The sequence below is a fragment of the Podarcis bocagei genome, assembly GCF_964188305.1.
Source record: "Podarcis bocagei genome assembly, chromosome: 6".
Taxonomy (NCBI): domain Eukaryota; kingdom Metazoa; phylum Chordata; class Lepidosauria; order Squamata; family Lacertidae; genus Podarcis; species Podarcis bocagei.
The window spans coordinates 86,940,523-86,968,461 of record NC_138130.1 but is presented as its reverse complement, the minus strand read 5'-3'; the positions used below and the strand labels follow the sequence as shown (position 1 = coordinate 86,968,461).

Here is a 27,939-nt window from a genome sequence, read left to right as displayed (position 1 = left end):
ATACGTATACAATTGGAGTGTGATGCTGCCAAAGTAAGCACGCTTACTATGGAGTAAATTCTATAGAACACAATGGGATTTAATAGTAAATATGTCTACTGTTGTGCTGTAATTGTACATATTTTAACTGAGTGTTTAATTGCTTTGATTTGCATATGAATAAAAACAATTGTTAGGAAGAAACAAATATGCTGAAGAAACATGTATACAATCTTGCTGAAGTCAAGCCATTTTAAGCGCAGCTGATTTGAATGGGAAAATTAATATTTTGCTTAAATTCTTGATACTGAAATTAATGGGATTTTGGATCAGACGTTTCTGTTTTGCTTTTAGAATATTTAGCAAGCTACTCTCTATAAAATAGCTGCAGCATCTAGCTGCTAAACTACTGTTGGTTTGTTCACATGTGAACAAGTTTGTTGACATTTACAGAACCCATTCCTCATTGTTAATCTGGATGGACAGTTCATCCCCATTCTATATGTGGATGGGACTAACTTCAGCCTATCCTGCTTCCATGTGGGTTTGAAATGGAGATTCTTTTAAAATCCGCATGACCATAAGAACATGAGACGAGCTGGATCAGGTCTTTGAAATCCAAGGCCTTTTTTAAAAGCTCCAAAATCAGTCATGCACCTGCCCATAGCCTACCGCCACAGGCTGCTTGCTAGTGCATTTTTGAATTGCAATGAAGCAATCCCTCACCCCCCAGAGCAACAGGACTATGACAAGAAAAATACATGAGTGTCCCCCATTTTTTACATCCATGGCATCCATGTTTTTTCTGCTCTCTTGGATGCTGAAGGAGAGGGCAGGGAGAGTTCCTGGCTGAAGAACACCAATACCAACTTTACCTATATAAGTGTGACTGAAACTAACCTCCGCCGATCACAGACCATAGCAAAACTTTTGTCAGGGCTTTGACGTATGCTAGAGCAGCTTCAGAACTGGGCCATGCAAGCTTGGGCAGGAGAGGCTAATCTGTTTAACTATACAAGAAGCCTTCAAAGGTCAGGGAGGGTCTATGTAGGTGCTCAGATAGATGAACTAAGAAGCAACATTGGTTGTAACCAGTTCAGCTCCAGGTCTTGACCAATAGTTTCAGACTGCACAGCACTTAGCCGAAAAAGTGTGGAGAACTTGGTTCTTCTATATTTGCCAAACATAGAGGTGTAAATTGCCTTCCCACTGAATCCCATGGAATGTTTTATTATATATGACAAGGCGAATGATTATTATTATTTGCAAGACTGACCTTCAAACCTTTGATAAATGTCTTTTCTATACTTTAGCAAATGCTCTGAAGTTCTCTGGGAAGTGCAAGATTATTTTTTCTGAGTATAAATTAAGCATAGAGACAATATATTTCCTTTTCAAAAAATAAAAAGACCATTCCCTAGTTTCTAATTATGAGCTGTGTACTAGCAAGTTTGTGAAGGATTTCTCTACACTGATAAATCTATTGTTGCAAAGCTGTATATTTTAAATGTTAACCATTGTTATAGATATCAGATTTCTGTAAGTAAAGCTTGTACCACTTTGATGATCTATGTTCATACTTTGTTACTAATCATTTGAAATGTGGATTTCCTGTGGAATTATATTTCATAAACCTCCTCCAGAGTGTTCTAATTTTATTGTAATTAGAAACTGCATCAGGCCAAATGGTGGGTGGATATCTTCTCAACACGTGTTTAGTTTTGTAGCCGTTGTGTGGCAGGAATAGAAATCAAAATGGGTTGCCTGATGGAGCCAACAATGGATTATGCATTCATCACATAAACAACCTATCTTTTTCGAGTAGTTGTGGCTATGAAGGCCATCATTTGTTCGATCCCTTCACACAACATGGTACTGCGTTTACCCTGCTTTTGCTTCTGATCATCAAGTTTTGAAGGTTTTTCTATTCTTTCAAAGCCTGCTTAACTACAGGGACAAAAGACAATATATATGGGCACATCATGGAAAGCTAAACCTCTCCCAATTACGTTTTTAAGTACCCTAAGTGTGCAGAGTATTATGTCTTGCAAGGCACTATCTCTCTGCTGGATTTCTATAAATGTTTCAGCTATAACAGCTCTGAATGAGTTCCTGCAACTGCAATATTGCCCATGGGAGAAATGGGGTGATCTGATATCATTGCAAAGGAGATAATTCATTTTTTATTTTTAGTAATGCTTGGTCTTTCAGCTGCTTTTAGTGACGAGATAGTTGCAGTTGCAAAAGTTTCAAAACTTTCACAAATAAAGGTTGGGTGTACACATGCAAAACAATGAGCACAGAATGAGGGGGTAGGGGGAATAATGGAGTGAACCACTTCTCACTGTAGGGGTGTGGGGGTTGCTTTTGGTCGTCCCAACTGGCAATGCCGTTCTTTCCAAAGGCAAAAGTTGAATACAAAGTGAAACAAGCTTGAAGGTACAGCATACACAAGGGCTGGCATTTTCTGTAAGCTTTGGTTATCACAGTTTGAACATGTAGCGTGTGGCCATTATCTGACCACCATAAGCTTCCGGAGAACCCCAGAAGCCGCAAGAACACATAAAAACAACCATAATTGGTAGCGTTGTGCTCCAAATGATGAATGTTATCTGGTTTACACAATATTGACCTTGGGAGCCCATTATTTTCATTGAAGACGGAATGAAAGTTTTCTTGTTTTCCAGATAATTCCAGCAACATAGTCCCAGTAAATATCTGAGTCGTTCCTATTTTGGCTATGTATTATTGCATAATCTATTTGGACAGGACACAAATGTAGGGGGCTGCTATGGTTATCCTTTGAAGGCACAACATTTGCCAACTGTTGTCACAGCTCAGCCCAAATGAGAGTTGATGAGGAACTATTGGCAAATGGTGACTTTAATGGCAACAACCTCTGTGTCTTTTATCTGGTCATCAGATGTAAGTGATGCGGCACTACCAAACACCCCCCTTTTTAAATGAAATCTTAAATCTCTAATATTAGAACTGATACATTGGGTAATGCAGGGATGCTGCTACATAAGGAATTGAAAACACAAAGAAAAGGCATTGACACAGTGTCAAAATGAAGATGTACCATGGTGAAAATACCATCTTCCCGAAATATTTCTCCATTTGCCTATAATGATTACAATGACTTTTCTGTGTTTGCTTATGACGTAATAATGAATAATTTTCCATTCCGCCCTGCATTTTTCACAGGCAGAATCATTTCCATTTCACTGCAATTCATGTTCTGCCAAAAACGACGTTAATTCACCTTGCTGTCAACTGGGGGGAATGGTGTTTACACGATTAATTATATAACTTGTGTGATTCACATAACTAATTGTGTAACTTATGTAATCCCGTTGTCTTTACATGTTCCACTCATTTCAGTGCAAAGAAAACACAACACATATGTGGCGGCGGGAGGGGGTAATCAATCTGTGGTTTCAAACCACAACAGCAACGGTGACCACCAGTCGCATTCGCTATCCTGAACATAGGATGAATCAGTGAACATTGCCATCTTCCACTCCCTTTTTCATTGTCATCAGAATTCGCAGACATCGCTGCTTAGAACTCATTATTTGGGTTCAGGGCGTTCCAAATTCAACACAAAACAAAATGCCCTCTTGAAAAAAGAACATGGGGGAGCCTTTAAGAGCAGACAGTACTGGTCCATATGGACCACTCCCCAAACTTGATAAAAGGCAACTGCATATATGTTCAGATTGCATTCAAAAATGGTACCTTTGAAATGTCATGTAAATCTCCGCATGGTGCTTGGATTTTTGACTTAATGCACTATTTGGAACTCCCCCCCTGGCTACATGTGGGGAAGGAGAAATGATCTCACAACCACATTTGAGAACTCAGGGGGGGGGGAGCTTTAGGAGGAAAGAGAGGGAAACAGCTTTAAGAGAGCAATGAGACACGTGGGAAAAGAAGCACTATGATGGTTGACCTCGTTTGTTTTGAAGATTGATTGCAGCAAATTAAACTATAAGTCAAAGAACAGAATTCTGAATCTCCAAGGAACAGAATTTGAATCTACAGATCTTTGGATGCAATCTTTCCTTATGTTTCACTTAAATGGAGGACTGCGTGATTGAAATTTACACACTAATCAGCTAAGGTGTGGTTGATTAATTGGTATGGGTTGATTTTAATCAACAGGGCTGTTTTAATCAACAGGGCTGTGGATGAATAGCATGCTTGTTTACTTATTTTTTAGTTCTCTTTAAGTTCTGCTTGTATTGATTCTATAGGGAATGAAAATTAAAACATATTAAAACATTCCTAATGGTGGGTTGGATCCAGAAACGTACTCAGCAGGTATTTGCTGGCTCAGGAGGAAAGAGAGAAATAGGCTATCTCCACTGATTATGCCTTCAGCCCTCTTTGCTCCCTGAAAAACTGTAGAGGGTTGGCCAATCCTTCAGAGCAGCATTAAACATAGTGCAGGGGGGCAGGGCTCCCCTATCTCTGCCATGGAGCCTCTGCTGGATCTTGGAGCCTTCCATGAACAGAAGGAGAAAGGCCTGTCTGGATCCGACCCAGTGAGTGCTATTTTGCTTATTGAATTATAAGGGGTATCTGATGCTTCCTTCAGCGTATTGAAAAGGCACCTATACCCAGGGGTGTTTTTTGAGTAAAATTATTCCAATACAAGTCAATAAGTTATCCATATAAACAAAGGTGTTAAAATATGGTTGTAAATAAATTGATTTTTAAAGCAACTGGTCCATTAATTTTGTCATTCTTTTTATGTGCCCAAGGATTAAAAAAAAATTCTAAATTGGGTTTTGGATTTCAACTGGACAAGTGTATGTCATATGTTGCAAATCTGATAGATGATAGATAGATATAGATTTCCTATGGATTTCTTTTTCCATTTTGTGATCAGTTCAATAATATCTGATGTGACCTTTCGATATGACACAGCTGGTGGTAAATAACATGTACCTTTGGACAAGCTATGCTATGTGTTTATCTTTTACAGTTCTCCTTCTTTCATTGTAGGAAGCCCCATATGTTATGTGGAAAAAAAACAGAGAACTGTTTGAAGGGAATGACAAGTATGAAGGATACTGTGTAGACCTGGCATCAGAAATTGCAAAGCATATTGGCATCAAGTACAAAATTGCTATTGTTCCTGATGGAAAATACGGAGCAAGGGATCCAAACACAAAAATCTGGAATGGGATGGTGGGAGAACTGGTGTATGGGGTAAGCATATCTATTTTTGATGCCAACTTTTGCATCAACTTCTCATGAGTGTAGTTGTCATGTAGGGTTATATACGTCCCAGTGATTGTCTGGCTCTTTTCTTGGCAAATGTTGACATATGAATGTTGACAATCCCTGATGAATAATCTAAATATTACCTCCGAGCTGTAATAGACATGCAGGTGGCACGCCACAACCTCTTTCATAAACTGTGCATGTATGTTCAGGAAATGCTTCGCTTGGAAAAAAAATTGCATTTCTATGCTGGAAGGGACATTAAAACAATTTCCCTGTTGATGGATCATTTCTCAGAACATTTAAACTAGTGAGTGTGAACGTTCCCTTATAATCACTTAGAAAATATGGAAATGCATCTTGACACTACAAGTGAACTACTGAGGTATGAAAGTGTAGACTGAAAAGCAGAATGATAAGGCTGCCCCCACCTTCTCATTGCTGGGCAGGGCTGCAGCTCAACTGGTGGAGATAATGGTTTGAATACAAAAGCTCCCCAGTTCAATCCTGGCAACTCTAGAACTGGAAAAGACTCTGATCTGAAGCTTATCAGTGTAGACTGCAATGAGCAGTGGTTGGACCAGTGCTTCCCCCCCCCCCTAAAAAAATGTTTAGGGGTACTCTCATTTCGACTCAAGAAAATCACCATTTTATAGTTCAAATAGAGGAAAAATAAATACAGTAAATGAACAAAAGTACAAAGATTCACAAAATGTTTAGGGATATGTGTACCCCCCCCCCCAGAAAAACAGCACTGGGTTGGACTATGTATAAGGCAGCTTCGGATGCTCCTATTCTGGTTTCAGCAAACGGCCAAGACTCTTTCATCTGATAAGCTTCTCAGCAGCAAAGGTTTGGTTCCAACAATCTCTGTGCTGTGTGGACAGGAGCCCTGCTCTGCTGTTTAGGAAGAGTGGAGAGAAGAGAGGTATTTTCATTTATCAGCATAACTTTGCGAGCAGGGCTGGAGATGCTTTGAAGACTGGGTGGTTCACTGAGTGACTGAAGATGGTTGGGAGGTGATCATATAACCATAGAATTGTAGAGTTGGAAGGGACCACAAAGATCATCCAGTTCAATTCCCTGTGATGCAGGAATCTTTTTTTGTCCAGCGTGGGACTCAAACCCACAATCCTGAAGGGTCTCATGCTCTACCGATTGACCTATCATTTGATGTCCTTACACTTTTGAATATACCAGTGTATGAGAAAGCAGTATCATTTTTGGAACAGTCCTCAACCTATGATGATCCTTCACTTTAGCCAAACCCATTTTTGGTTCACTCCCAAACACAAATTGGAGGCAAGCAGTGAAATCCTTGTAACAATACCCAAACCTTGTTTTTTTTTATTTATTTGAATTCAAATATATTTTCATTTTATATTGGTAGGCAGCACAATCCAATGCTTATTTACTCCAAAGAAAAATCCATCTTATTCCTGGGTATTTGTGGATAGGATTGCAGACTATGTCTGAAATTTTAAACACACTTGCAATGCATGAATCTTTTGCTCAACGTGGGGCTCAAACCCACAACCCTGAGATTAAGGGGTCTCATGCTCTACCAATTGAGATATCTGAAGAACACTGTCCTGCAGAGCTAGGGGATCCTTGCTGTTTTTCTGATGAATCTAGATGACTAAAATATTATCTGCACAACACTATAATCTTTAGTGATGAGCTTATTCATCAAAGCACTTTCTAGTGATGAATGCAATTAGCTACCTTTTGCAGGTGTTCTCAAAATCTCCAGCAGTCAACTCTGGTTAAATATTCATTCTTCTGCCATGGAATGTTATCCACTCACTGCATGATGAATAAGGAGGTCATTGCCCATTCCTGTCAAAGTCTAACAAAGAGTGAGACTCTGAAGTTCAAGTAATTTATGCTGCATTTTGTTAAGCTTCCTTGAAAATGAATATTTGAGAAGGAAAAAAGAGAATGTGAATTAAGCCATTGAAACAGGCGGCAGCATTCAAGAGGTTCCACACTTTACACTATGCCTTTTTATTGGATATCCATATTTTATTTATTGCTTAGTCAAAATGGGAAATGCTGATAATGAGCCTTGCTCATTCTGATAAATGGAGCCATGCACTCTTCAAAGGCCAGAGCTTTCCAAACTTTTCATGTTGGTGTAACACTTTTTAGACATATCATTTCGCGACACAATTTTACTAGGAAACCGGAGGTTAAACTAACCCCTTATAAGAGCATTCGCATGACACACCTACACACTGCAGTGTTCTAGACACTGTTAAAGCTCTTCAGAGCTGATGGCACTGGCTGTAGTCCAAAGCCCCATGGAACTCCAGGCTGCACACACAAATGGCTCCACAAGCAAGGTAACATTTGAGTGTGCTTTGTAAACACAGCGGGAATGTACATTGTGTGCAGAGAAGTGCTGTACAGGCTAGATCACTGCCTGGCCTCCCATAGGTTAGTTCAAAATAAGCAAGATGCTTTAAGTTAGTTCAAGATGAGGTGAGTATTTGAAAAATCAGGTGAAAAGCAAAAAACAAAACCCGGTTCAGTTGGCATGACCTATTTCTATTTCCAGGCAGGTTCAGACCATTCCAGTTCATCCCCTGGATCAGGTGTTTCCCGCCACTGCCAAGACAGAAATAGAGGAAGTGCTCTACTTTTTTCAAGGGATCTGTGTAAAAGTTGGATCTAGCATAATTAATCTGAGCCTGGAGAAGAACATGGAGCTGAAAGAGGAAGTGAGAAAGACTGTCATTCGTTCAACTTCCTCCTTCAGCTCCAGGTACTTTTCAAGGTTCGTGATCAAAGAGACATTGATGCTACTAATAATAGATTATAGAATGATATTTATGCAATAAGAATACACACATGTACATGTGTGCGCGCACAGTCCCCTATTCACTTTCTTTGGTATCCATTTTGGCCTTTAGTTTTAAGAGGGCAAAAGTCTAATGCATCCATTTGTTGCAAAACAATTTGTGCCATTTCGTGTTTCTCTAATCTGTAGTTGTTTGGGTTCTCCTTCTCTTTGCAGAAAGCAGAGATTGCTGTCGCGCCTCTGACCATCACTTTGGTACGAGAGGAGGTTATCGATTTTTCTAAGCCCTTTATGAGTCTGGGCATATCCATTATGATCAAAAAGCCTCAGAAATCTAAACCTGGAGTGTTTTCCTTTCTGGACCCCTTAGCCTACGAGATCTGGATGTGCATAGTCTTTGCCTACATTGGGGTCAGTGTTGTCCTGTTCCTGGTGAGCAGGTTTAGTCCGTATGAGTGGCACACAGAGGAGCCAGAGGACGGCAAAGAAGGGCCCAGTGATCAGCCTCCCAATGAATTTGGCATCTTCAACAGCCTGTGGTTCTCCCTGGGTGCCTTCATGCAGCAAGGATGTGATATTTCTCCCAGGTTGGTATGAAATAATATCTCTGTTTTTAAAAATGTATATTTTATTATCAGCGGTGAGAATACACAATACAGTATGCAAGAGACAGCCACTTTCTTGCTGATGTTTTAAAATTGATTCTTCTGTTCATTAACGTGTGCTGAGTAATTGTCTCCCTTTCAAATCAGACAGCCATATTGAATCATTTTAAACCTTTTGTACGTTTCAGGTTCTTGTAGTTTTTAAAGTTTCATGGATACTCGTTTTATTTTTGCAAAGCAGGGATTGTGTTAATGGCAATAGGTAGGTACAGCCAATTGGCAACTCCTGGGTTGGTACTGGGGGAAAGGATTGTAATGGATAGTCTATCTTTAATGCTGCATCTCTATTTTAGATTTGGAATATACTGTACTTATGTATGTTGTTTGTAAATGTGCACGTTTGTACGTAATGTTATGCATAGGTGCGCCACAGCTGGGAAACCCTTACAACTAGGTAACACCAAACTTATTATGGCATATGATCACTCAGGAGCTTGTAGTTTGTGTGTTCTGGCAACTAGACCCGTATGGAAAGCAAAGTGGGTTCCCCCTAAACACAGGCATAGGCCAGCTCTGGTTGGGATGAAGCCAGCAGCCTCTGTATTATACGAAGACAATATGAAAATGCTTTCCCATTGTTCCCAGTGCATTTCAGTTGCTCTGTTTTTCCATTTCTTGAGCCAAAATGCTACTGCTGTGGGAAATCTTTATTTCACTGCTACAGTAGGATCCCTCGCCCACCAAGTAAGGTGGGAGCAAGAGAGGTCCAGGGCATAGTACAAAGAACTCTAACACATCTTCTCAAACAAAGAACTTTAAGCTAACTGGTTACATTTTTGTCATAGCATGCACGCATTGATCATGCACACTTATCAACAGCTACATTCCTAGACTATCTACCTTTGAAGTAGCCTCTATTCCATTGCCTCAACAGCAGTCTCTCCCTCTTATCTCCAACCTCCCTCCCCATCCATCTCACAACTGTCAGGTTGCATAAACATTAGGCATTCCACATGTCCACCCTTGGCCTTGCTCAAATGCAGGCAATCTTCAGACAGCTGCATTGTTTTAAATTATTTCTTCAGACTACCAAAGGTAATATGGAAAATGCAGCAGGTGGAACGTAAATTAGAGAATCAGAATTTAGGGTGCAACCATGCTGTACAGAAATCAATATCAAAACCTCCATACAGGAGTACACACTTAGGATACAAAGCAGAGGGTGTTTGTTGGATGTTAGTCCTGCCGAAACTAGGGATTTCATGAGGCCTGGACTGCATTTGAGTAAGTTTCTGTTTTTGTGTTGAAATGTGCATTATAATTTTTCAATAGTGGAGTATTATTTGTCAAACGTGCATACAACTTATGTGAAAAACAAAGCCATTTTGCTATTTTTCTCAGGGTCCCAGATCCAAGACACTACCTGAAAGGAGTCCCAATCCGTTTCTTATTTCAATAGGAATTAAGCATCACTGACTTTCTCTGAATAAGGACTGTTCTCATTCATTTCTAGGCAAACCTGGCAACAGATAGCAGTGTGTCTGTTTGGGTGTCTATAAAGTCTAGACTTTATAAAGTTAATGGAGTTGAAGGGTTTATATCTAGTACTGCGGTGTAAACAGTTTTCAAAGATGGTCAATTTTGCCACGAAAATCCAAAGAGTTCTTCCTGATGGCTATCCAACTGGATACATATAGACCATGTTGTCTATAACTTGCTTAGATGTGGCAGGCATCTTTGTGTTGAATTCTTTCATACAATGGCCTAACAAATACAGAGCACAATGGATTCTTTTTAAGCATACCTTGCTAAGTATGTAAAAATATGTTCCTGGAATACAGAAGGTAATGTAGCCTAGCTGTTTTAAAAACTTCCAACCTTCACTCAATCCTTTCTACAGACCTATCTGCCAAAGAACCCTGGCACAGTACTTAGGATTCCATCTCAGACCATGTACAGCTGGATATTTTGAGGCTCACTAACTGAGAATGTGTCCTGCAAGCCATTCAACACCCCCCTTACTGAGAGGAAGATCAGTCGTAGTGGGCAAACTGTCTTTCAAAGATGTTTTCCTTCAGCGAGTGATATTTTCACTCATAAACTTGCAAGGAGCCTTGTTATTCCCCTGAATGCAGTTCGAAAACCACTGAACTCCAGCCGCTGTAGCAGCTGCTTTCTCATTTGAGAAATATAATTAAAACTCAGAGGTATATTGCATTTCTATTTCACTGTATCCTGGATTGAGCACCGGATATCAGGAGAAGCTTGGTTAAACAGAACTTTGGTCCTGTTATGTTTCAGTCCCAGTTACTGCTGCTTGGCGAATAAATTTCCTGTAATAATGGTGTCTCTCACTGTCTCTCTTTCTGTCTCTCTCTCTTTCTCTTTCTCCTTGGCCAAGAGATAGGAAAATATGCATTATCTTATTCATGTTTAGATCTCTCTCAGGTCGCATAGTTGGAGGTGTGTGGTGGTTCTTCACACTCATCATTATTTCATCATATACCGCTAACCTTGCGGCTTTCTTGACTGTTGAGCGAATGGTCTCGCCCATAGAAAGCGCAGAAGACCTTGCCAAACAAACTGAAATTGCATATGGGACACTGGACTCTGGGTCGACGAAAGAATTCTTCAGGGTAAGTTGGCATGCCTACTAGGTTCTTGTTTCCCTTGCTCTACCTGGGAAGCGTTCGGAACGCGGTCGGAATAATGATGCATTATGGAAAATCAGATTTGTGGTCTTGTAGCTCCTACAATATTGACATTACTTTTTTTAAAAACTCCAGTGCCACTTGTTGGCGTTTGCAATCATTTTAATTTGTGGCAAATATATTGATCTTGACATGTCAAGCTAGGAACTGCCCTTAGGGACTGTAGAGGCAGAGGTAATTAAGATAGCATTGCTCTGCTAGCTGATTGCAAACCACAGCATGGAGACGAAAGGGAGTGCTGAGTATATATGATGATTCTAAGGGGTCTTTCAGGTTCACTCTTGCTTACGGGTTTTCTGAAGGCGCCCGTTGATGAAAAGATGCATAATAATGTAATTCCAGGCACTGGAATGAAGCAAAAGGGTTGCTTTATAAGTCTGTAACTATAAGAGACATTGTTCCAGTCTTTTGCCTAACCACATTCATCTTGTAAAGCTTTCTATTCGCGTTACTTTAATTTTGTTTTTCTGCTACAGAAATGTAAAACATACCCTTTTCTAGAAGCTTGGAAACAGAAATTGCTGGGCATAATTAAGGACTTATGTCCCACTGATGCCACTATATGCTTGGCCGTGGAGACTTGAAAGTGTTTAACTTGGACAGGATTGTGTTCATTGCCATTAAATATAGACTCTTAAACACTGGAAACAGACTAGCCGTTGATAGGATAGTTAGGCAAGTGGTGAAATTTCTTAGACTCCACCCACACCATACATTTAAAACACTATTGTACCACTTTAAAGGTCCTAGAGAATCCAGGGAATTGTAGTTTGTTTGGGGTGCTGACCTCACAGAACTACAATTCCCAGAATGAACTATAGTCCCCATGATTCTCCATGACTGTTAAAATGGTATAATAGTACTTTATATTGTGTCCTCCATCACTTTTACCCTTGGCCTTCTGTCCTAAATATGAATAGAACATAGTTCAATGAAACTGTATAAGAACCACCTAACAATGCATGTTTCAGCTGTTTGACACAACCCTTAAGGGAGCTTCTAGAAGGATGTCCTCTCTGAGCCCTGTTATACTTCCAGAGGAATGCAAAAAGGCCTTCGGACAACATGCTCCACAGGGATGTTTTCCTGTGCCACCACCCCGGATGCCAGGACTTGAGCCTGCAGTGGGGTTTGAATGTGAAACTCAAAGGATGCCTGTTGGTGATTCATTGTGTGTGCCATAACCCAGCTCTACCCAAGAAGGGGAGCTGTAGGCAGATCAGCCATTCTCAAAAGCTAAGCCTCTTAAAACGAGGATATGTCTGAACAGGTGCTCCTCAGACCTACATAAAGCTTCCAGGTGAACCACACCATGTTTTCTCATTGGTGTGATTTCTTCTCTTACTCAGCATATGCACGCATTATACACTGTTGTGTGCCTTGTGAATTTAGTTATTTCTACTACATTAGTGACTTTTTGCCTTAGTGCAGATTCTGAGTCTATTTTTGCCTTCCGTTCACTAGGGAGATAACTGGGCAATAGACAGTTAATAGGTAATGGCCATAGACAGGCCTTTGGCAAATCTATTCAAGGCGGGTCTATCAAGCAAGTATTTTGGGCTTGCATCTGACCATAGGAAATGGATATTTAGCTATTAACTGGCTATGTTGGTGCTATTCAGCTGTTTCCTGGCCTTTTCCCTTTATTAGCAGGTCTAGCAGGGCTGATGAATAGCAGAATTGGCCTTTAGATAGCATGAGTAAGAGTTACTTTGCGTGGATTTGATGCTCCCATGTAGTGCCAAATGGCCACCTCTATGAATGATCCAGAGGTGGCTATTTGCACAGGATGGGACCATTCCATGGGGAAAATGCACAGGCTGTACACACAGCAACAGTCTGTGCAACTTTTCTTTCCACAGCCCTGTGTGTAGCCAAATTTTGTTGCTTGCATCAAACCAACCTGTACAAAAGGCTACATTTAGCAATCATTACATTTCCTGCCAGTCATTCTGACACCTCCAATAATTTCTTCTGTTTGTTGTGATTCTGCCTGGAAATGATTTTAACATGGCTGGGCATAAAACTTACGAGCATGTGCGACGGTAAGCAATGTCAGGACTGCAGTATCTTCCTACGAATGACTCTAATGCTATCGAAAGGTATCTTTTCTCCCCCACAGAGCGATCAAAAAACACCTGACTCCTGATACATTATGCATTGTGACCTGTTTCTGTGGCGGCCTCGTCCCTTTGCTGCATCTAATCTCCTTTTAATTTCCTTCAGAGATCTAAAATAGCAGTGTATGAAAAGATGTGGGCGTACATGAGCACAACAGACCCGTCCGTGTTCGCTAGGACTACGGCTGAGGGAGTTGCCCGTGTCCGCAAGTCCAAGGGCAAGTTTGCCTTCCTCCTGGAATCCACCATGAATGAATACATTGAGCAGCGCAAGCCATGTGACACCATGAAAGTGGGAGGAAATCTGGATTCGAAAGGCTATGGCGTAGCCACACCAAAGGGTTCTTCATTAAGGTGGGTGGAATAGTATAACAATATAAAATGTGTTGTTATAGTATTCCACCTTCCCTGATGCCCCTGATCTAGTTCTTTTTGTGTTGTTCTGTGGACATGGTATGTTCTTTTTTTTCCTTCCTTTTCCCATTTCACATTTTCGATCGACAAGGAGGTAACGGTTGTACGAATAACATAGTCCACCGAATAGTCACAATTGGTGTATATCTATCAAGGCCATATAAAAAACAAACTGGTCAGACACTGCTTCCAAGTTTTCCTCAAGACAAAATGTAGCTCCAAGTGCTATTCAGGCTCAACAGGTTTTTTTTTATTTTACTGAATTACATGATATCACTGAGTAGATTAGCCTGTCATATTTTGGGTGGCCAAACATTAGGTGAGAATCTCCCTGTCCCGCCATGATCTCAAAAGGACAGTATTACTGAGTCAAAAACAGCCTCAGTGAGTCCTTTGTTAAAGTGTCTTTTTGTGCATAAAATATTTTAAAACCTTGCTGCCTTTATTCCCAGCTTTATTACTGACTTCAAAGCCACCATTTTTTAAATAAACTTTTTAAGAATTGGGATGCAAAATTATACCGCATGAACTTGAAGCATCATACAGTACAATTCTATGTGTTTCAACTCAGAAGTAAGTCCCAATGGGTTTGATCTGGCTTACTCCCAAGTAAGTGGACACTAGATTGCAACTTTAGACGGGAATGCCATGCGCACCTACCTGGGAGTAAGCCCCACTGAAAAATAGGAGACTTCATTCTGAGTAAACATGCATGGGATTTTCCTGCATGTCTTTCTTTTACATACAAAGATGCAAATATCTCCCCCACCCCTAACAAATCAGTTTGATTCCCAAGTTGTGTTGATGTGTGCTGACAATGGAATAACTCATAAATCCTTTTGAATTCTGAAAACAGTGGCAGCTTTGCACAGTTTAGGGTTATCGTATAGTTTGAATGAAAAATTAAAATGCCTCGTTTTACAGTGTGTGGAACATGGATAATCTCCCCAACCTGCTGCATTCCAGTTACTGTTGGACTACAAGTCCCATAATCCATGCTGACTGGAACTGATGGGACTTGGACTCCAAAACACCTGGAGGATTACAGAGTGGGGAAGGCCGAGCTAGGAAAAATGTGTAATGACAGATGTGTCCACAAAATGCCCAGATTTCCCCTCTAGCAGCTTCAAATCTTCAGGCTTTAAGAAGCCCCTAGTTTCACCAAGGGCTACTGGGGGATTTGGGAACATTGCATTTCCTGTGGAATCCTTGTGACCTGGTATGCTACATAGGGCCATGATGTGCACCAGCGAAGTAAAGAAAGAGGTCTCTCCATCCACCTCCAAATTCACTCCCCCTTCTCAAAACAATGGACTAATGTAATAGTTCTCTGGTGATGGCATCATGCTTCTGCAAGGAGGCAGGAGGAAGGAAGCAATGACACTCTGGGAGGAGCAAGCAGAGATGGCTGAAGAGAAGTGTTGGATCACGAGGTGGGATGGGTGTTGGTTTGTGGGCAGTTTATTTCTGAATTCGGCTTGGCTTGAAAATAAGCCCAGTTTTGGGGAAAATAGCTTGGCTCATTTTCCAAGGCAATCTTACAAGAGCTGTGGTAAGCTCATACATCACTAATATCTATTGTCACTCATAGTTGCCTTCATTACACTTGAGCAGGGGAATGGGTTTCTATTTGATCCCCTTTCCGATTCCTGTTATTTCCCAACTCTGTAGCCTTGTGTTGTTCAACTGATAATTAGTCATTCAATTCCATTGTGGTCCATCAATGTCAGCAAATGGGGAAGGAAGTACTGCAGAAAATGCTTTCTGTTTCTGACTAGTCTTTTAGGACCGCATTATAGTTCAGTTTTTCCTTCCCGCTTCCAGTTTGCTGATACCTGTGCTAGGAAAACCAGAAGTCAGGCTTTTGTGGCAATAGAGTGAAAGCAACTGGCTGTGTCAGAATAGTAAAGTTTGTACACAGGCTGGCACCAAGTCATTGTGTGACTCTCAGTTATCTTGGAGGAAGCTCAGTGTGTAGGAACCCATCTAAATGAGTTGCTGGGGGAATCTGTGAGCAGACCATCTCTAAATTATTTTATTTCAAAGAGATGGGGCAAATCAGATTGGGGATGGTGTTGAGGAGGGCTTTAAAGTGATACCTTTTCATTGCTTTGGGGGAACAACCATTTGTTTTTTGCTGCTACTCCGTGGCCTTCTCATTGAATTTCATGGATGGATTCCATCTGTAGCTATGATTATCAACAACACCATATCTGATAAAATGAGGGACAAGATCTTGCAGGAGTGTTTGGGAGGACGGTGAATCTGCTGGACTTTGAGCAGCTTAAAACAATGGCTTAAGATGATGGAACATGAGAGGGAAACATAAAATACAGGTAAATATTCAGCAGCTAGAAGTCAGAACTAATCTTGTTAGTTTTTTTGTTTAGTCGTTTAGTCGTGTCCGACTCTTCGTGACCCCATGGACCAGAGCACGCCAGGCACTTCTGTCCTCCACTGCCTCCCGCAGTTTGATCAAACTCATGCTGGTAGCTTCAAGAACACCATCCAACCATCTCATTCTCTGTCGTCCCCTTCTCCTTGTGCCCTCCATCTTTCCCAACATCAGGGTCTTTTCCAGGGAGTCTTCTCTTCTCATGAGGTGGCCAAAGTATTGGAGCCTCAGCTTCACGATCTGTCCTTCCAGTGAGCAATCTTGTTAGTAGAAGAGTGCCATTTGAATACACATGCTAGGAACCACTAATGAGTGGTTAGTGCTTAAGGGCAAGGCTTTTGTTTGGTTTGGCTTTGTTCTAAATGGTTGTCCTGTGCCATGCAAAGCAATAAAACTATGCTACCAATGAACAAGGGGTGTGTAGTTTAGTTTGCAGTTTGGATTTCAGGATAGCATTCTCCATAGTTCTAAGAGGTGCCAACTGATTGCATGTTTTTAAACTGAGCCAGCCATTCCATTGGACATGGTGTGGTTCTTTGCCTTCTCCATTTGTCACAGCTTTGGGTCCAGCACAGAGCAATCATGTCTCTGTGTATTCAGCTTCCACCCTGCTTCAAGCTCACACTACAGTGGCTTTTGTTGTCCTACCTGGTAGCTAGATGGGCAGGGGAGGCCTGCCCACTTGTTCTATGGCACAGAGCAACTCCTTTGGTTATGCTGATCGTGGTGCTTAACTAGTTAGCCAAAGTATTTACTTAAATAAAGGAACCGGTCTGGCAAACTTGCTCTCAGACGTTCTACCCCAACAGATACAAAATCCCAAGAATTGAAAGAAACTCAGGGCATATTCCACACTTACTACTGCATAACAATATCATTATTCACAATTGGTTTACAACATATTTTCCATCCACTCTCCATTGTGTATTCAGTGTAGTACAAATACCTTCTTGCACTTTGGGAACAACTTTCCTTCCCTCTTTTTGTCCCCATGCAACCCCTAAAATTGTTCTGGTTGTTCCCCAATCCTCCAGAGCGGATTTGGGGGTGGTGTGGAGTGTGCACGGGTGTGGGAGAGAGCAGAAGTTGTTCCACATGTGGAATTATTTCATTAACTACTGCACTCTGGGTATTTGATTTTGCACACCTGACAATGTAGGTTTTGCATTAGGAACAGAAAATCACAGGAACAGGAAATTGCATTAGGGACAGAAATTTGCGGTATCCCTAACCACTTTCAGGCCAAGCGGGAGCAATTACACTTCTGTTTTTGCTAAATGACTGCAAAAGAATTCTTGTACTCTAATATGAGGAAAGAGAGAATCGCTTATTAGATTGGGTGGGAAGGAAGAGAGAATTGTTCTCAGAATGTCATGCTCTAGTGTATGGCTGAGTCTGACTTTGGTATTGTTTATGATTTTAATATTTTTTTGGAAGGAAGAGGCAGGGAGCAATTGATTTAATTAATAAATAAATAACAGTAGCAAACACTTAAACCTAGCTAGAAAACAATCAACCGTTCGGCTCTGTACCCTTCTAGTTCGACCAACGAGCACCCAGTGGAGGTTGCTGTTAAACAATATTCCTGCTATTTGTTTGAGGGAGCAAATCTCCCCGAACAATCATCTCTGTCTTGGTAATATACAGTAGCTGTTCTCAAAGGGTTTATTTAGCTCCATGTAGCTGAAACTTTAATGCGGTTCCTCGTTCGTTGCTGTCAGTCTTCAGGGAATATCTATAATTTAACAAAGCTCCTTTTGGTAAATAGCACTGAGTTGGAAGTTATTAGAAATAGGTAGAGTTGTATCACTGGTACAACCTAAGGGGGATTAGAGAAGGCTGGCCTTCCTTATCCTTTTCTATTCCTCCGTTGTGGCTTTAAAGGGCAAAAGTCCTTGCTAGCCCCTGGCTTGCTTAACGCATGGTCAGTCTATGTGTTTTGCAAGGGAAGAACAAAAACTACCTAGATGATTGAACTGTGCTTTGGGTTTATCAGAAGATTCCCCCAAAGTAGTTTATTCACTCAGCCTAGTGAAAACTGGGCTGTGTCCAGGCTATTTGCCTTTAGATGGAGAGAGGCACCAGCTCCTCAGCCACTTGGTCCTGCTGTGCTAAGAGCAAGTCCATCCCCAAACCTCTGTGTTTCCTGAATTGTTCTCCTTTTGTATTTTTATGCTGCGAACCAGCCTGTGATCTTCAGATGAAGGATGGTATATAAAATTAATTAAACAAATAAAATAAAATAAAACTAACCCATAATCCTTAAAGGAGCCGTGGAATGTTGCAGAAGGTCCATAATGTCTGGTCTTCTATGGTAATATAAAATAGTTTGGCCCGGGACCTCTGTTTCTGCTGCTGTTTTTCCTGTATGTAAGCTCCAAATTCAAATACGATACTGTTTTTCTTCCTTCAAATGGCCAGGAGCTAACACCCCAGCTTTCTTTCTTCATTCCTTTATTTCTTCAAGCCTCTCTCATCTCAAAGCAGTTTATAATAACAGTGACTGAACACAGAGAAAAAAATACCGTATTATTATAATAATTCAATGCAGTCCAACCCAGATTGAAATTGTTAAAGCTCATGTTTAAAACAACACAGTAGAACAAATAATATGAGTCAGCTTCTTTCAATGCTTTTGAGTGCACTATTGCCCAATTCGGAAAATTTTCCATGAGAAACTAAACTGAATTTGAGAAGTGCCTTTGTTTGGAGGCTCACTTTCTAAAATTATACTCGGCTGTAATAAAATTTTACGCTATGATAACATTGTGCGGAAAAACGGGGGGAAAGAGAACTTCAGACTAGTTTCACAAAATAAATGTAAGTTCATGTAGAAAATGGCGGGGCAAGTTAGTTTAAATGTAAACATAACATAAAACCAGCTCAATCATATTCCACAATGGCATTTTCCCCAATGAAGGTTCAAAGATAAGTATAATGAACATTGCTGGAAGTGCGTCATAAACGGTGTGGGAGACATAAAGCGAGAGCTCCCTGCCACATGCTTGATTTCAAAGATAGGCTAATGAATATAAGGGGGCCTACCTTTGAAATCAAACATGTGACTTCCCCCACCACAATTCTCATTTCAAAAGCTATTAGCACTTGCAGCATTTTTTTCTCCTGACTTGCTCTATGGATTCACCAGTATGGCAACACATTCAGTGAGATTAATCTGAATTGTGTTTCACTTGAATAATGTATGACCATAATGCATTCTCTCTCACCTTGATCACTTTTTAAATCGAAAGGCAATCCAGAATGAGCAGGTGAAGGGAACAAATACTCCAATCACCTAACCTGAGATAGCTTAGGCTAGCCTGTCCTGTTAAAGAGATGGCAGAGCAGGCAAGGCTGTTCATGAAAGAGACCATTCAAGACACCACTTTACCGCACGCTCCATTTTCATTCTTCAGCCACACACTGAAACTGATGAGCCTCGGCAAAAGGGGGGGGCAAGAAATGTACAGGTCCCAAAGGATCTTAGGTTTTGCAGAAGGATGGATGTGGAGCGTGTGTGTATGTGTCTGTGTGTGTATTCATATCCTGCCATTCCTTCCAGGAGCTGAAGGTGACATACAGAATCCCACCCTCTAGAAAAGAGAAAAACAGGAAGGCAGCAAATGCTAAAAAGGCATTTGCAGGTGCACAGAGGTCACTCCACGCCTATTTTACCCTAGCAACAACCCTGCGATGCAGATTAGGTTGAGTGATAGTGGCTGCCCTGACATCACCCAATGAGAAGTAGGGAAGTGAGGATTTGAACCAGGTTGTCTCCAGAGATAGAGGCATAGCTGTCAAGTGTCCCTTATTTGGTGGGACAGTCCCTTATCCCAGTGCCATGTCCCGCTGCTGTCCCTTATTGGTGAGGCTTCATTTGGCTGCTGGCTGGGCTTTCTGCCTTTGGCTCAGAGGGGCTCAGAAGTTGAACATAACCTGTGCCCAGAAAATCCCTTATTTTGGCTGCTGATCCCTTATTTTCGAGGCTGCTGGTCCCTTATTTTCAAATCTGTAAGTTGACAGCTATGGGCAGAGGGGTGATCTGTGAAAGGAGGATGGCGATGAGGAAGCAACAGGCTACAGTCCCTGTTGAGCTTAGAGTGACTACAATCACCCACTTGCAGTGCGGTTCTACTCTAAATTAGAGTTTGCTCTGCTTCCTCTGAACAGCAAGGATAAATCTACACACCCTTCTTCTCTGTTCCTCCATCTTCCTTCTTTGGAGGCTCCTAGGGAGGAAGATGTGGGGGCTGGCCTTTCATCACAAAAAGATCCCTAGGCCACCACCCTATGGAGTGAAAGGAATTTTCTTTAGTTTTGACTTTTATCCAAGATATGGGACATCTCAGAAGAAACGTCTACCATGCTGGAAATGATAGTTGCAAACAAAAATTATGTAATCAGAAACAAAATGTAAGATGAGCCCCGCGAGGGTATACGAGAGTCTTATCTAAGTAAATTCCTTTCATCTTAAGAACAGTTATTTCTTGGAACTCAGACAGATGCTGAATTTTAAGGAAGAACAAAACCTGGTCCTCTTTTTTTGGCAAGTCCACAACAACTTCCAGGCTTTTAGAGGTGTTCACTTTATAATGTTGCCAAATTATTAAAGAAACTAGCTCTGCATTATAATACGGGGCTTTCCACAGCCGCTGTTAATACTACATTTGCAAGTTGTTACATTTCTCAGCAATCTTCAAATGCCTGCAGGGTCTAGAGATGGGGTCACAGGCTGGATAGCGAATTATTATAGCAGCATTGTTCCTACTGGACTATGTCACTAGCAAAACATAACTTCATCCAGGCTCAGCTTTATCAGCCAAGTGTTCAGCACCAAAAATCAACTTGAGAAATAAACAAAAAATGTTTGCCATTTTTTTAAAACAAATCCAAACAGATGCATATGATTAAAACAAGAACTTCAAGTATTCCTGTATTTTTATTCCATTGCAAAGGAAATTTTGGGCAGATACAGTAAGCCAAACTAGCATTGGCTTAGCTGCCACATCACACTGAGCTAAAATGACTGGGGAGGAGCAAAGCAGATACAGGCTGGATCTACCCCCTGGGGGGGGGGGAAACCACTATAAATAAGTCATAAATTAAATCATTATAACAAAAGAAAGAACTCTATGTAAAATCGCATAGACAAAGTTTTGTGCTCTACAGTGCCATCTGGTGTTGAATGTTTATAACGTAGTTATAGCATTGTAACATGGCTAATGTAGGTGAACCCAGTCTCCTCCCTGGGAGCCAGCATGGCCATCCTAGGCCATGGTTTGGTGTAGCATTAGGTTTCAGCGTTACCATATGTTCATGCCCATTCCTAGGGTTCTATCAAACTCCAGCAGCAACACCCCAAAAAATGAACCTAAGGAAGGGAAATGTAGGTGAAGGGTTTAGCAAAGGAGACAGTGTTCTCAGTGGGCACCAAGTCTTTTAGAGCTGTGGGCACATCTGGATTTTCTGACAGTTCTTTTTTATTTCAATCTTTACAGAGAGAGGTTATAGAACCTACCTTCTTGGATAATGACGTTGTGGTCCTGAGTGAATCTCCAACCACCTTCTCTCCCTCATCCTCGTCATCTCCTCTACGGGTGCTGCTGTGTGCCCTCTGTCTTTGAGCTCTTTGCTCTCCCATGATTTCCCAACTTTCCCTCTCATCTGCCTCTGAGCTGTGCCCTCCCGCAAACCACTGTTGTTAATCTATACTCTCTTCCTCTTCCCTGGAAGAGTCAGAATGAGGAGGTGGTCTCCACCATGCCTCCTCTGCCCAGTCCCTGACAGCTGCCCTCTCTAGAAATTTCTCCTGGCACAATAAAACAGGAGAAATTAACACAAATCATATAACTCAATAAATCCAGACCAGCCACAGTTAAAATCAAAATATTACATTCAGCACAGAGAGGCACAAATGAAATATCCAGCAACTTATCTAGCAAAGCTCACTCCATCAATAAAAGCTCTAGTCTAAACCAACCCGAATGCCATTGCTCTGCCATGGTAGCTAATGCAACTTGAGTCTTCAAGCGTACCTCTGATTACCATTTCCTACAGGACAAATATGGAGGGTTACCCATTGTTGACTTGTTCTAACTCTGGTCCACAGAATTTACCATAAGAAATTTGTTAGTCTTGTTATAAAAGTTATTCTTTATATAGAGAGATGGCACTAAAGCACTTGAGGAAAGTATTAATAAATCAGAATTGATTGGCACCATCTTGTGAACGTGTGTGTGTTTGTGTGTGTTAAAGTTGTGAATCCTGGTCTATACTGTTTCACTAAGATGATAAGGTGCTTCTTAGCCCTATGGCCAAAATAGATTCCTCCGATTTTGTATGTCATATCCCCAGTGCTATTTTTCTAGAAAAAGAGGTGTTGGAACTCACCATGAACACCTCCCTTGTTCTCTGATAATAGCAATGGCTGGAACTGAGTTCCGGCTTTAAAAAAGAAAAGAAAAACCCTGCATATCCTCAAGACTGTTGCTTATTATATTGCTTTTATTGATGGCACAAGTTTAACATCTTTTTTCTCCTTTCCATTACGTATTTTGCCAGTAGGGTTTCTGGGTCTTAAAACGTGAAAATGCTCAGCAAATTATGGCACCTGCAAACAGTTTATATTTCTTTATAGCAGCCGCCATGGAAAAGGAAAAGGAAAAGAGGCCAAGTGTACTCTGCCTTGAACAGAAGGGGGGAAACTGTGGGGATTCTGACATTTAAAAAGATTTATCCTGCTAAGATAATAGCGAAATGGCAGGCAGTTCACATGAATAAGGTCAGAGATCACGTTAATGCTTTCTCTTCTGTTTGCAACGACAACAAAAAATCCTCTATGTAGCCATAAAATCATGGAATCATAGAATTGATTCTCTAAGATGCCTCAGTGGGGGCTGAGCTCATTGTTTTAACGGTCTCCAAGATCTCTGCATTTAAAAATAGTGTTGCAGTTTTTAAAATTTTAGAAAGCCTCTTCTCAACTGAGATTACCAGCTTGAAGTAATGTCTTGCCCAGGGGTGCCATTTTCAGAGGGCAACAAAACAGGTAAGTATGAGCATTGTGACATACTTTCAGTTAAGGGATCTGTAAAGGGAATGACACCAAAAAAGTGTCAGGAAACCAGAGCCCTGAGGAGCATTTTATCAGGACTAAAGGAACAGGTTGTTGTTGTTGTTTGCGGTTTTGTATTCAGGGCCAACCCTACCATTAGGCAGAATAAGGCAGTTACCACAGGCAGTAGATGTTGGGGGAAGACGGCAGCAGGGTGGTGTTTGAGGACAGAACTGTGTGCAACACAAGGCCTGGCCTGTTCCCCTCAGTTGTGGTAGAGGACTCTGCCATGCTGCTATTATTGAAATAAGTTTCAATGGCCAGTTTAGTCGGCTACTTTGTATGTGGGGTGCCATCTTGTCCCTTGTTTCAGGTGGCAGAATGTCTTGGGCTGGCTCTGATGGAAAAACCTTCACAATGTGCTACTGTTTTTAAAAGCACATTCAGGACAATGCTCTTCCCCTAATTGAATTTCATCACCTTCTATGACAGATATTTGCATTAAAAAAAAAAATTCCTTCCAGTAGCACCTTAGAGACCAACTAAGTTTGTTATTGGTATGAGCTTTCGTGTGCATGCACACTTCTTCAGATACCAGTGGATTGTAGAGGGTTCTTAATTCTAAGACCCTTAGGTATAATGTCCAGGTTCTTGCATTTAGTCAGAAAGATGTCAGTCTGTACCTGTGCAAGTTTCTTGGTGAAGTTGATGGACTTCCATTTCATGCGGCTCAATATGGTGCCTTCCATAGTTCTAGTTGCAGGTAGGTAGCCGTGTTGGTCTGCTGTAGTCGAAACAAAATTAAAAAATTCCTTCCAGTAGCACCTTAGAGACCAACTAAGTTTGTTATGGGTATGAGCTTTTGTGTGCATGCACACAAACTTATTTGGTCTCTAAGGTGCTACTGGAAGGATTTATTATTATTATTATTATTATTATTATTATTATTATTATTATTATTATTATTATTATTTTGACTATAGCAGATCAACACGGCTACGTACCTGTAACTAGATATTTGCATGTCTGGTATGATGCAAGCTGGTTGTACATTTCCGCATAAGCTTTAAAACTTGGCGATAGAACATTCTAACTTCACAGTTAGAGAGTTCACTTAAATGTTCATAGAATCCTATAGGCACTGGCTGCCCAAAGCTACTTGCTATAGCCCCCAATCATGGTTTGCAAGCTGAGGCTCTGGTGGACTCAGGAAAGCTCCATGTGCGCAGAAGCTTCCATATTCAGTGGTGGGGAAGCTCTGCATGTCCAGGGAGAAAATCTATGTGGAGTTTCCCAGCACTGAAGTGTCAAAGCAGCTTCTACTTGCAAGGAGCTCTATCTTTGAACTTGGGCTGAGGGAACTACTCTGTGGGATTCAATTCAAAGATTATGACTTCCCAATGTGCCTCTTTAAAAGCACTGAATAGAAGCTTACTGTCTTCCATTATAGAGTTATGTACTGTAGTTCTAAATCATAAAATAAAACCTGAGCAACTTAGCTGGGCCTACACAACCCTGGGTATTTCTGAGAGTTTTAAGAAAAATATTTTCATTCCCCCCATGAACCTTCTATAAGTTTCCTCCAGATGGGCAGATGGAAAATATTGTGCCAGAAGAACAATATTGTTTCATTGCAAAATGGACAGCAGCTTATTTTGATACACTGGGTTGCATCTTGATTATACAGCTATTTAAAAAAAAAAATGGCAGTGTGAAACAAAAGTGTTTTTTACATGGCCTGTTAGATATAGCAAGGAATGCAATGTGGTTAGATTCATAACCAATTTGAGCTTAATTTCAGAACAATGAGAGGCGCTTAAAAATCTCATTTACTTCATTCCTTTTTATTTCCATTTTTTTTCCTTATTGTGCTGTGAAATTGTCTATGGATATGGCTAATAACCCTACTAAATAACCCTCTCATGATTAGCTTTTATAGGGTTTTTTAATTGTTATTTTAGGACTATCAACAGCAATTTGCACCTTCCTCAAAAAAGTAAGTGGAAAAGTTTTATTCTTCCTGATCCGTAATGGTGAATTTTGGCCAGGGTGAGTAATTCCCCACCCCACCCCCGTGATGGATTTTGCTTTATTTTTCTTTTAAGAGGCATGGGAATCTCCATCTCAAGTAAATCTGGAAATTTCTCAATTAACAGATAATTTCTCTAAATAGGCAGAGGACATATCCTGGTACTATATGGCATTAGAATAAGATTTGTAGACATTCAGGGCAGCATACAGTATTTCTGTTCTGGTAGTGCAATATGAGAGCCATTGTGGTGCAGTGGTTAGAGTGTCAGACTAGGGCCTGGAAGACCAGAGTTCAAATCCCCACTTACAGTTACTGCCTCTCAGCCTAATTTACCCATTACATCTTCCTTCCATCATGCATGTGGTTTCCAAGCAACCACCTACCCAAGCAGTGACTAAACCCAGACCTGTTAAGTTTCAGGAATCTGGTGGCCTCATGTGTCATCAGCCCATGCCCTGGGATATAACTAAAGAATGAAGGAAACACACCATCCCATCTCCAGAGCCAGTGTGGACAACATGAGAATAAACAGCATTAATTTAAAATAGTTTCATATTTATGCATGGCTCCAAAGGGGGAGCGGGGATAAAATAAAACATGGATCTTCTGAAACATTTAGCACAATTTATTTTCTGTTAGTAGGAGCAGTTGTTGCATATTATTAAACATGTGTGTTTATTTTATTTATTAATATCCCACCTTTCATCCAATGCTTTCAAGGCAGTGTACATTATTCTTCTCTTCCCATCCCCTTACAATCATCCTTACGGCAACCTTGTGATGTAACTCAATCTGACACAATAGTGACTGACCCAAGGTCACCAAGGGAGCTTCATGGCTGAGTGGAGACATTCCAGACCCAGTCCATCCCTCTAACCACTACACTCATCTTATGACACCTTACGGAGTAATATAAGTAAAGAACAGAACCCTGCCCCAATAAGCTTACAGTCTACATTAAGATCATTTGAGGACAGTTCTCTGTTACAGTGGTACCTCAGTTTTCAAATGTTTCGGAAGTCATACGTTTCAGTTTTCGAGCACCGAAAACCCGGAAATGCTTCCATTTTTGAACGTGTCTCAGAAGTCAAATGGCTTCCGCTGATGTTTTTTGTTTAATTTTCTCTATTGAATTTGCAGACAGCCCTTTGCGCCTCTGTTCTCAAACATTTCAGAAGTCGAACCGTCTTCTGGAATGGATTAAGTTCGAAAACCGAGGTACTACTGTATCTATACCTTCCAGCCACTGTGTCATAAAATCACAGAACTGTAGAGTTGGAAGGGATGACACAAGTCACCTAGTCTAACCCCCTTAAATGGGGGGGTTGCCCAAAGTGGGGCTCAAACCCACAACCCTGAGATTAAGAGTCTCATTCTCTACTATCTATGCAGGTGGTCCTCAATTTTTTAACAAATTAGAAGTGGGGAGAACAAGGGGTGGTGCTATCCACCTAACATGTTCTTGTCAGCACAAGGAATTATCCTTGGGCAATGGAACTCCTCCCTCTGCACATGCCCCACACCCTCCCCAAATCTGCCCCACAGGGTTGATGGAAAACGCAGAATAGATTTAGGGGGCATACAGGACGAGAGGGAGAAGTGCCACCTTGTGCTGACAGAATGAGTAACTTGGTGCTATACTGGATGCAACCCCTTATATACAGAGTAGCATTTTGTTTTGACTTTCAGCATGATGGAAAGAGAGGTTGAAATCTTCAAGAAAAAACACCCCATGAATAGTACTTCGCTGGAAGTACTCAAGGGAAGGGAAGGTGTGGGTTGAGGTACTAACTGGAAACAAAACTGTTGTCATCTAAATGATTAATTGGAAATCCATAATAAATATCTCTGGTTCAAAAGCAGTTGCTTCCTGGAACAAAGGAAGCAAATGAACAATTTCAGTCCAGCCTTGCTCTTTTTCCTTTCCCTCTTGATCACAAACCATAATTAGAGTACTTGTATAAAATTACATTTGTCAGATTGCCTGAGAAGCGTAGCCCCAAAGGCTTTATCCACAAAAAAGCAGAGTGTTATCGCTAACACCACAGCCTGTATTCCTGTATTTTGAGTTCCAGGGACAGACAAGTAATTACATTATCTGTATTCACTATCTAATACAAATTTAACAGCCACTGAAATGAGGCTCAGGTCAATTCTGTTAAGAGACAGTTGTGAAACCTCATAATTAGTTGGCAAGGATCTGTGTAACAACCCCCCCTCCCCCCAAAAAATGTGCATGAAAGGCAGTAAAGGACAAAATGTGTTTCCAAAACAGCTGACCCATAAAGATGCTCTCCTTACGTACAAGGTGGTCCACAGTAATGAGTTGGCATCATCAGGGCAAAGGTATAACCAGAACAGCTGTCATGGCCCAAGAGCCCCCTCTGTCAGGAGAAGAGTTCTACAAGATGGAAGATGGCAAGGACTAGGAGCAAAACCACCTAAGGACATATCCTCCATAGTAAATCTCCCACTAGAGCAGCGTTTCCCAAATTTGGGTCTCCAGCTGCTTTTGGACTACAACTCCCATCATCCCTAGCTAGCAGGACCAGTGGTTAGGGTTGATGGGAACTGTAGTCTAAAAACAGCTA

At 41.1% G+C, this 27,939-nt stretch overlaps 2 protein-coding genes across 6 annotated transcripts in view; one reads left to right on the top strand and one right to left on the bottom strand.

Annotated features, from left to right (window-relative positions):
• GUCY1A2 (guanylate cyclase 1 soluble subunit alpha 2) overlaps nucleotides 1–27,939 on the bottom strand; it is a 503,968-nt gene that overhangs the window by 147,260 nt on the left and 328,769 nt on the right. The gene's annotated exons all lie outside the window — the stretch shown is intronic.
• The window catches only part of GRIA4 (glutamate ionotropic receptor AMPA type subunit 4), a 229,393-nt gene that overhangs the window by 189,826 nt on the left and 11,628 nt on the right, over nucleotides 1–27,939 (top strand). For all 5 annotated transcript variants that reach the window (XR_014008980.1, XM_081197627.1, XM_081197626.1 and 2 more), the window contains exons 10-13: nucleotides 4,993–5,199; nucleotides 8,234–8,604; nucleotides 11,060–11,258; nucleotides 13,560–13,807. Coding sequence is in view for 4 of the 5 variants with exons in the window: in XM_081197627.1 (XP_081053753.1) it covers nucleotides 4,993–5,199; nucleotides 8,234–8,604; nucleotides 11,060–11,258; nucleotides 13,560–13,807 (1,025 nt within the window). In the remaining variant the exon portion in view is untranslated. The remainder of the gene's footprint in view (nucleotides 1–4,992; nucleotides 5,200–8,233; nucleotides 8,605–11,059; nucleotides 11,259–13,559; nucleotides 13,808–27,939) is intronic.